The sequence below is a fragment of the Sander lucioperca genome, chromosome 6, assembly GCF_008315115.2.
Source record: "Sander lucioperca isolate FBNREF2018 chromosome 6, SLUC_FBN_1.2, whole genome shotgun sequence".
Taxonomy (NCBI): domain Eukaryota; kingdom Metazoa; phylum Chordata; class Actinopteri; order Perciformes; family Percidae; genus Sander; species Sander lucioperca.
This window is the reverse complement of record NC_050178.1, coordinates 4,812,546-4,822,283: the sequence shown is the minus strand read 5'-3', so window position 1 is coordinate 4,822,283 and position 9,738 is coordinate 4,812,546. Positions and strand designations below refer to the sequence as shown.

At 40.2% G+C, this 9,738-nt stretch overlaps 1 protein-coding gene across 2 annotated transcripts in view; it reads right to left on the bottom strand.

Moving 5' to 3' along the window:
- Positions 1-2,785: 2,785 nt before the first annotated feature.
- LOC116051230 (SLIT-ROBO Rho GTPase-activating protein 3-like) overlaps positions 2,786-9,738 on the bottom strand; it is a 36,200-nt gene continuing 29,247 nt past the window's right edge. For both annotated transcript variants that reach the window (XM_031301475.2, XM_031301477.2), the window contains exons 15-22: positions 9,295-9,429; positions 9,116-9,221; positions 8,816-9,043; positions 7,847-7,920; positions 7,361-7,541; positions 6,453-6,599; positions 5,963-6,278; positions 2,786-5,495 (exon numbers count right to left, since the gene is read on the bottom strand). In XM_031301475.2, coding sequence (XP_031157335.1) covers positions 5,031-5,495; positions 5,963-6,278; positions 6,453-6,599; positions 7,361-7,541; positions 7,847-7,920; positions 8,816-9,043; positions 9,116-9,221; positions 9,295-9,429 — 1,652 coding nt within the window. In that variant the 3' untranslated portion in view covers positions 2,786-5,030. The remainder of the gene's footprint in view (positions 5,496-5,962; positions 6,279-6,452; positions 6,600-7,360; positions 7,542-7,846; positions 7,921-8,815; positions 9,044-9,115; positions 9,222-9,294; positions 9,430-9,738) is intronic.

The following is a 9,738-nucleotide window of genomic DNA, read 5'->3' as shown; positions in this document are numbered from 1 at the left end:
TAGAAAGCATTCAGTCATAGTTCTCGCAGTAACACAATTTCCTGAAGGCAACATGAGAGTTTTCTGCCTTCTTTGTTAGGCTGTCACTCATAATTCCACGCCCCCTATGCAAAATCAGTGCCAAAAGTCTGAAACTGAAAAAAAATGAAAAAATTGAAGCCGTAAAAAAAATAAGTTTTGAATCTGAAAACATAAATGTGGAACTGAAAACAAATATAAAAGTGAAAAATGAAAATTAATAATTTATTCAAAATAATTCCAGAATTTAATCTAAATTTTATTCAAACTGAAAGAAAAATTGGTACACTTATTTTTAGTTTGAATACATGGTTTTATTTGTCAAGTTTTAGACCAAAACTAAAATTTTCAATTTCAAGCTTTAGTTTTTCAACTATATATATTTTTTTCAAATTAACAAAACATTTGGCCCTGATTTAGCTCCATACTCAAAAAGGCGATTCATTTGCCGGAAGAAAGAAGAATTCCTTCAGTTTCAATAGGGCCTTCACCGCTGTCGGCGCTCAGGCCCTAATTATCTTGATAAGGATATAGGGAAAACAAAATAAGACAGAGAAGCCCGTGTACATCTGTTTTAGATATTAGACATTTATATCTATTTTATATATTCTTTTTTATATCCAAACCATGCATTTTAGCTAGAGATGATCTGTAATAATCAATCAGTAATCAGTTCTCTCAGCTCAGGATTTCTCTAAGGACATTGACCTCTAAGGCATCCAATTGAAATGATTAAAATATCTGTGGCTGAGCTTGGGGCGGGGGTGAGGTTGGAGGGCTGCACGTCCTCACAAGCCTTACAGAGTCAAAAAACACATACAAGCATGAACTTGTTTAAAGAACAGTGGCTGAGGTGCTTTACTCAACAATGACGATTACATTGGTTCAAGATGTAGGGAAAAATAAAAAAGCAGCTTTGTATCAGTTGAGAGGAAAAAATGTCAGTGTAACGTTTGAGGAGTCAATTCAGAACACTGAGGGACACCGTTGTTGGACCCTATATTACACCTAACATGTATTTTGCAACTGAGGTCGTGCAAAGAATAAAGCAGAGGTGGAAAATAATTAAGTATATTTACACAAAGGTCCCATGGCATGAAAAATTCACTTTATGAGGTTTTTCAACATTAATATGAGTTCCCCCAGCCTGCCTATGGTCCCCAAGTGGCTAGAAATGGCAATAGATGTAAACCGAGCCCTGGGTATCCTGCTCCACCTTTGAGAAAAAGTAAGCTCAAATGGGCGAATCTGGAATCTCGTCCTTATGAGGTCATAAGGAGCAAGGTTACCTCCCCCTTTCTCTGCTTTGCCGGCCCAGAGCATTTGGCCCGCCCATGAGAAAGAGAGAGACATCATGGCTTGCAAACAAGCAGTTGGTCAAGGCCACACCCCCACCCTCCACCTTGCCCCATCCTCTCCTCCTCAATAGCATTTAAAGCTACAGACACAGAAATGGCACATCCTAAGGAAAGCTCATTGTGGGACTGGCTCTAATGGCTGTAATTCTGCACCAAGGCTGAATTTCGGAAAAGAGACTTCAGATCCAGTATTGGGGGACCACTAAGGTCTATAAAAGCATCCAAAGAGCAGCATGTCATAGGACCTTCAAGCACTGCACTTAAATATAATTTTGGGGTACTTTTACCTGAGTTGATTCATCTTCTACTACTACATACAATTGTACTTTTTACATCACTGCATTTGTTTGACAACTATAGTTAATGACTTTTCGAAGATTTTTAAGATTTTACATCAAAACATATAATATAATAGGCCTATTTAAAACACCTTATTTGGATGTGACTGCTGTCCTGTGCAAATTTGAGTCTGCACTTTTATCCCATGGTAAATAATGTATCTCTTGTTCAGAGTTCCAGGATGACAATGCCTCCATCCACAGGGCACACATGGTAACTGTAAGTCTGGATGAGTATGTAAGAAATGTCAACAAGTGCATGACTATCAGTGATGGACTTGATGTAAAAGTCTACAAATGTTGCATAACAAGTCAAAGTTAAGCATTCGAATGTATTGTCGGCAAAATATACTTAAAGTATTAAAAGTAAAAGTACTCATTATGCAGAACAGCCTTTTAGAGTATTATCATGAATGCATGGATGTGAAGCAACATTTTGATTTAGTAGTTTCCCTAAATTAGTAAATTTTAAATACTTTATATATACAGTAGTTTGATAGTTTTTTTTAAACCTCTGTATTAAACCTCATGTGTTGACCATGTTTTTTGCACGTGAAATTTGAACCTGCAAATCAAGTAGTGACGAAAGTTGTGAGATAAATGTAGTTGAGTAATAATTACAATATTTGCCTCTGAAATAACAATTAATGGAATACTCAAGGAAAGTAGGCCTACATCAAAACTGTACTTAAATACGTTGCTTGAGTAAATGTATGCTAATCTTCATCTGGCAGCTCATGGTGTATTTTATGGTAGTATTTCCTTGATTTGGAACAGATACCCATCTTTTAACAGAATGAGCGAAAAATCTCTGCTGACCAGTAGATGGCACTGCAAAGCCACGCTAGTCAGTGCATGTACTGTATGAGTGAACTGTGCTGTGTGAAGTCAGATAGTCATGTATGTTCATGCAACTCTTAACCACAGATGTTCAGTGTAACAAGGACTATGGATATGAATATGGTACACTGCAATAACTCATCACGAATCATTGGCCACTGTTCATTTTCAGTCATCTACATTAAAGCACTTCACATTTTATTGTACGTCACAAGACAATAAGACGAGAAATTTCAGCAAGGTTTCACTGATTTATTGTTTGTTAATGTTTGTGCAAGGATAAGAGTTACAAAAATCAACAGACTAGACATGATAATATATCCTGTTCCTATTATACAATGTTATTTATACAAGTATCCTTTAACTGTATGTATATATTCAATCCAATGTACCTATTACACTTTAAAGATATATTGATCATCCTTATAAGACAGACGACAAACACCACCAACAGTAAACAAGTTCATCTAAACACCCACACAGCCTGATCTGACCGTGTGCAATCTAGACATTAAGTAAGCTTCAATGATACTGATGTGCTATATCATGTTCCTAGTACAACTTCATCAAAATGAAAACACAGAACCTACAAATGCAGCACAGTTCCCTGTAGTGTTTATAAGTGCATTAGTCACTTGAATTGTTGAACGTTTTACTTGTTTATTGAGGTAACACAGCTAATCTTTTATATAGAGAGATGACTATATTATAAGAACAGTTTGCTGATTTCATCTTTATTTCCTTGTATTAGTTATAGGGGTGGCATGTCTATAATGTCCACAATAATTGTCAATGTTCTCTGCGTAATTGTAGCCATCTGGCCTGGTCTACTTCTGACGTCCACTGACCTGTTCTGCGATTAATGAATGAAGGAAAAAACATAGTTTGGGCTAAGATACTGACTCTTGTCTCCTGCCCTGGTCCACTGCTAAGAAAATGCAACAAGGCAGAGTCTCAGGTTGTTGCTGATTGCGCTGCTGCACTGCTATCAGTTAACCTGGCCCGAACCCAAGCTATTAGCCAGTGATGCTGCTACTGCCATTCAGGCTGGTCACTAAGTGGTCAGACAGCAGCAGCACCACTTGTTCTGATTACAACGGTGCTTGGTGAGTTTTACTGGGACCGTTTCTTTGGAACTTCTTACTCTTACAGGGACAAAAATAATAATTGAGCAATTTAAGAGAAAAGTTGAAGGATATTTCAATTTACCTAAAATCCATTAATATGTTTGTATAATTGTAGAATTTTTCAAATGATTCTGCTAAATTTGTTTACAGAAAAATTAGCCAATCCAAGAAAAAGTGACCAATGTCGTGTAGTTGCTTTCAGCCTTTGGTACTCAGTATCCTGGAGCTGGATTGGTGTGGGGTGTAGCAAGCACTGCTGTTTTCCACGGTCTGTTTTTTATACTACCAGATTTGTTTTCACATAGTGGCTCTAATACAGACAAACTGTCCTTGAAGCCAGCATCTAGTGGCCTTTAGAATAAACTGCAATTTATTGCAATTCTCTAGTTTTACCAATCAGTCATTGGCTGTGTCTGAAATCTCCCTCAATCACATCTCCCCATAAAACAGACACTCAATAGTTTACTCTATAATGAACAATAAATTGAGATTTCCAACACATATGAGTCAGCATCATTTAGCGTAATCACTAACAGGTGTAACTGTAACTTTGCATCTATAAAATGTGACGCGTTGCATTGTGGGATTTTTGGCAGAAAAGCCTTTACTGTACATGCCATGCACACTTTCATAACATTATAAGACTTTTATTTTCTTCCCACTCAGAATTCATACACTGAAATAAAATGGCGTTTAACTGTAAATATAGTGCAATATATAGTAAATGGAGTGATTTCAGACACAGCCACGGTGTTCTCCTGATGCTGAAAACCCAAAAATTTGCTGGTATATGCTGGCATTGTGGGACTGGCTCTCTGAGGAAAATGGTCCCAAGGAGTTGTAGTTTTAATAGACTACATCAACCACTGGATGTCTACATAATTAGTGGTGAAATGTTCCCATAAGTGTTCCCTCATAATGGAACATGAAACCAGATACAAAGTCCAAGCTCACAGCATCTTTGTAACCTAACAACATGAGGTGATTCTTTGTCAGATTTCAGTAAACAGAAGCATTTTCCAGTGCATCCCTTTTTTATCCAGCATGGCTGTCCAGCACGGTAGTGTTCTATAAAAGTATGCTCGTAGATTCAAACCTTTTTGTTGTGTATAATATTGAAATACAGTACATCAAGTTGTCCACCAACAAGTTAATGTGTGGGCACACAGTTGTCAGAAACCAGCAGTAGCTGTCCTACACTATAGAAGATCAGTGGTAAATATTCATCATACAGACCAGGTGTCAATGTTTGTTTTGCTGTCAAAAAAGAGGTGCAGGGGTGTGATGGTAATCACAATCACTTGGTATCCACAGTGTTCTTCTCCTACTTGACTTGTGACTGACTGGAGCTACATGTTACCTTGTTTGTCCGAGGATGAGGAGGAGGTGGATGGTGATGGGGAGGGAGGTTTGGGAAAGACCCTGTCAGTGGGTGTGATGCCTGGGCTGCCCAGACCAGAGGAACTAGAGCTGCTGGAGCGCTGTGGTCCCTGGCCCTGTCCAATCACAGGAGCAGGCCGGACAGGTCTGACAGGCGGGGGCCTTAGAGGTGCACTTGGTCTACGTGCTGATATAGCAGGTTTAAAAGTGGTCATGGTCTCGGAGGAGGAGCTGCTGCTGCTACGTCGCTGGGCTGCATCTGGATCCCTGATCACCATGGTGTGGAGAGGGCTGCCAGGCGGATCCTGGGCTCCACCGGGGTGTTTGAGGGGCTCCAATGTGTCCAAAACAACATCAGGGGCATGTTTGGCTACATTCTGTCGCTCCAGCTCACGCAACTCATGGAGAGCTGTATTCATTGTTTTCTCTATGTCCTGACAAACATAAGCAGAAGGGAAATGTATGTTGGCATTTAGAAATGAAAATCAAACAATCAGGCGAGGAGTAACTAAAACCAAGTTCCACTGAGGGTGGGGGAGACATGTCCCCCACACTTTTACAGTTTTAGTTTGATTTAGTTTGGTTTCTAAATATTGTCCTCTTTCTCGCCCCAGAAACCAGATGTGTGTGAGTGACTGTGTAAATGATAGGCAAACAGTAAAGGGCTTTGGATGAATAAATGCTTTAAATTCAGTTATACCGTGCCCATAGAGCAGTAATGTTTAAAATAAGCAGCAAGTGATTAGCTTACTTTCTTTGCCGGACAGTGTTCTTTTTAATGAAGATGTACAACATTAATTGATATACCAAAGTACAAAACAAAATTATTTCAAGGAGAGTTAGTGTATTAATATTGTATTAAATTGTCTATTTCAAAGTCTATTCAAGTATTGACACTCACCTCAGCGAGTGCTTCAGCCTCAAGGGTTTTGTGATCTCCTAAACTTGCGTGCCGAATGGTGCTGGGTGAAGATCGTTGAGAGTGGCTGTCCACGAAGGCCTTTCTGTCTGGGTGGTTGATGCAGCCAGCACTGCCAAATGTGGCGAGACGCCATTTCTCCGGACTGTCTGTTGGGCCCCTGCTAACTGCTACTTTATGTGGGCTGCAGGGCCGAGGCATAACCCTAGGAGGCTGGTCTGCAGCTCTGGTGGGGCTGTGACTGTCAGCGCTGTTCCTGTGGCGCGGACCTGCAGCTCCATCTGATCGCACCCTCACCCTAAGAAAAATCACAGTTTGATCCTTTATCAGTTTAAATGTCTTGACTCTGAATACCTGCACAGGGATTTTAAATGCTAAGATTGAATTTTTGTTGGTCATTAAAAAGCTATACTCGTGTCTACAGTATGCATTCACTGCCTGTATTGTGTGTGCCCATGGAGTTTTAAGTAACCTTCCAAATGCTGCTCCAAAGCGGCGCTCAGGTGTGTGTTCGCAAGGAGATTGGTGGTCGTTCCTGGACGAGGCTCTTTCATCGTGGTGTGGTCCACTGCTGGCCGCACTATCCGTCCTCGGAATGCTATCTGAGAAGGCATCATCCCTGATATGGACAGACAGAAGAGATTGATCTCAATTAATGGTTTATGACCTAGGGAAATGGTAATATTGGCTTTTAATTTGACAGATTGAATTTTGCAACTCTCTCGAACAGCACATAAGAATCCTTAACAATTACATTCTTGCCACAAAAACAACACAAAAATGTCACCAGCACTGCGAGCCTCATTACTTTTACAGGCATAATTAATCACTTATCAGTCCCTGGAAGCCACTGTTGGCAGTACATCCATCACTTCTCTTCTGAATCTAGCTTTAATTTGGTTACTTGCTCTGTGATGCAGGAGAGGTTATCAGGTATAAGGCCGTAGAAGAAATTAAAGCTTTTATTTGGGAAGTGACCTACGTGCTGGTCCTCCTTAAATCTCTACAGCCAATTGCTGATAGGGGGCCATTTGTTTTCTTTTCATTGCAACTAGTTGTGTCAAGAAAACAAGAAAATCATTCAGGAAAAAAGGATTATTTTCTTTGCATTGACCCGTATAAAGGCGCAGGTTTTGCAAACGTATAAGGCCAAGCTTCTTGAAAACACATCACAGTTCGCGGGGACGGTAAGAATAGAAACATGCATTTTGGGAAAATAGAGCAACATAAATAATGACAAAGCCCAAAGTAGCTGCTGCCCTGCAGCAGAACCAGGTAACTGACATCTTGACTAGGTCACTTTTCTGATGCAGTTATATACTAAAATAATGTCTGTTCGATATAACAAAAATCTAATTGTCCTACATGTGTCCTACTCACATGTCTTGTACAACAATGTACTGATGTGGAATCAGCCCATCCACACCGTTATGTCGGCCCTCCCACCAGTCCTCAGAGGCTCGTAGGTAGAGTAACAGAGAGGCTCCCTTCTTGAAGGAAAGCTCTCTCGGGCTTCGGCCCACATAATCAAACTTTGCGATTGCCTCGATCTGCTCCAACTCTGCAATTCAAAGAATACAATGTGCAACACAAAGAAATGTGACGGAATCCAATTTGAAACTTCTGATTATTTCTTCACTTACTGTACAGATATGTACGGAGCCCCCCCCTGGGGTCAGCTGAGAAAAAAAAAAAACTAAACCGTGCTCACAGAATAAAAATCCGTTCCCTCGGTTTCATAAACTGTTCGCACGGATTCATAATCCGTGCGCACGGTTTAGGTTTTTTTTTCTCAGCTGACCCCAGGGGGGCTCTGTAGGTACGGCTGCAGTCTTTGCAGTGGACTGACTGTGTTTTGTGTCTCACCTTCATCACTAGTGTTGGGTCCAGTACCATTGTCTACCTCATCAAGAGCTCCTGGCTCACTGTGGGGGCTTTCACTGAATGGAGAAATATGGAGACAGTCAGATGATTGAAATACAAATGTTAAAATGTCAACCTTTTTCAAATCTTTACAACACTAAAAACTAAATACAGAAAATGAAAACAAAACCCAAATTACCAAATCATTTTGCATAATTTGCCTCAAAAGAATACATGCACAGTGGGATACAGTTTTAAGACCAAATTGTATAACTATGGCCATGTTTATGGTTATTAGTCTACTCAAACTAAACTTTAACAAAGCTTAACAAACAAATATAATAAAATGCTGCTGCTTAAAAAGCCCCTATTATGCTTTTTTGGATTATTCCCGTATTTAGTGTGTTATATAGTTTTTTGCGTGTATTTAATAGATGTATAAAGTAAAAAAAAAAAAAAACACTTCACTGTAAATGGAGCTTTCTCACCCACAGACAGCACTTTTTTTAACTGTTCCTCAATTAATGATGTCATTAATCCCTTAATGATGTCATTAATTGAGAAAGCCAAGCCAGTTTTCCATATGTGCTGCCCATTGGTGCTGCCTGAGCAAGCACAGGCTGCCCAGTGGCTTGTTTGAATTTGGTTGACCAATCACAACAGAGTAGGCCAGCTGACCAATCAGAGCAGACTGGGCTTTTCGGGAAGGCGGGCAAAGTGTTTCAGGCAAAGAAGCTGCAGCAATGGGCAGTATGAGAAACTTGATATGTTTTTGAACACCAAAGCATGTAAACCTATTCTAGTAGACCCCAAGAGTACAGATAGGATGCTGAAAATGAGTATAATTGGGGCTCTTTAATAAGTGTCCCACAAACAGACACACAATAGAATAAACTATACACACATATATTCACTATTTGCCTCTCATTCACCCACACATACTGTATGTTGGACACCTTGTCTTGCACTTACCAGTACTCTTCCCCACCAGCCATGCACTTTTCATACACAGGTCCATCCAACTCACGCTGGGCCGGGAAGATGACCTCATGGTGGATGATAACGGTCTTAATGATCTCATTAACATGCGCCTGGCAGGCCACAGGGTCCTGGTCATCTGGTATTGGCATCAATGTGGGGCCAAAGCAAATAGCCAGGTTGTAGGGGTCCATCATGTTCTCATCACTGTACTGAGAAAGACTGGAAAGACAGAAGCAATTAGTATCACTTTATGAGTGTCGAATGCGTGAAATGGGTTGTGGCAGGACTTACTGATTTAAAAATGCGAACAGGTATCTCATGACGATGATCACAGGCCGCTGAAGAGTCACAATTATCTGCTGAAGATGATGAGCTCTTTCTGCTCCTGAGTCAAGCTCTGAAATAAAAAGAAAGCTAGACTCAACAAAAAGCTTACATTTATCAGATGTTTTATCTGGAACGTGACTCACTGGTTGTAGATATGAGGTCGAGGAAACGTTCTTTAGGGAACAGCGGGTTTTCCAGCCCCCTAAAGTAGAGCTTAAGAACGCCTGCCACAGAGTTGATGTCATGATCAGCCCGATCATCCACCAGTGGATCCTCTCCTATGTACATAGCACACATTTATTCCACTCATTAATCATTCATCACTATCAGTGTTCATGTAACACGGCACTGATGCAGTTTTTTTATGCGTATTTCAAGTTGGGAGGTTGATATAAACATTAAGAGTGCAGTTAGGTTTCCTCATTCATTATTACTCGGAGAAGTTGATCTTAGGTATTATACATCTAAAATGGTTTGCATGTCCATTAAGGGGTTACAATGAACATATGGGCTCTTTATTGACACTTTAGAGGCCTGTGAAAGAGACTGTGGCTTTTGAGGTGGACAAAACGCAATTTAAAATCAAT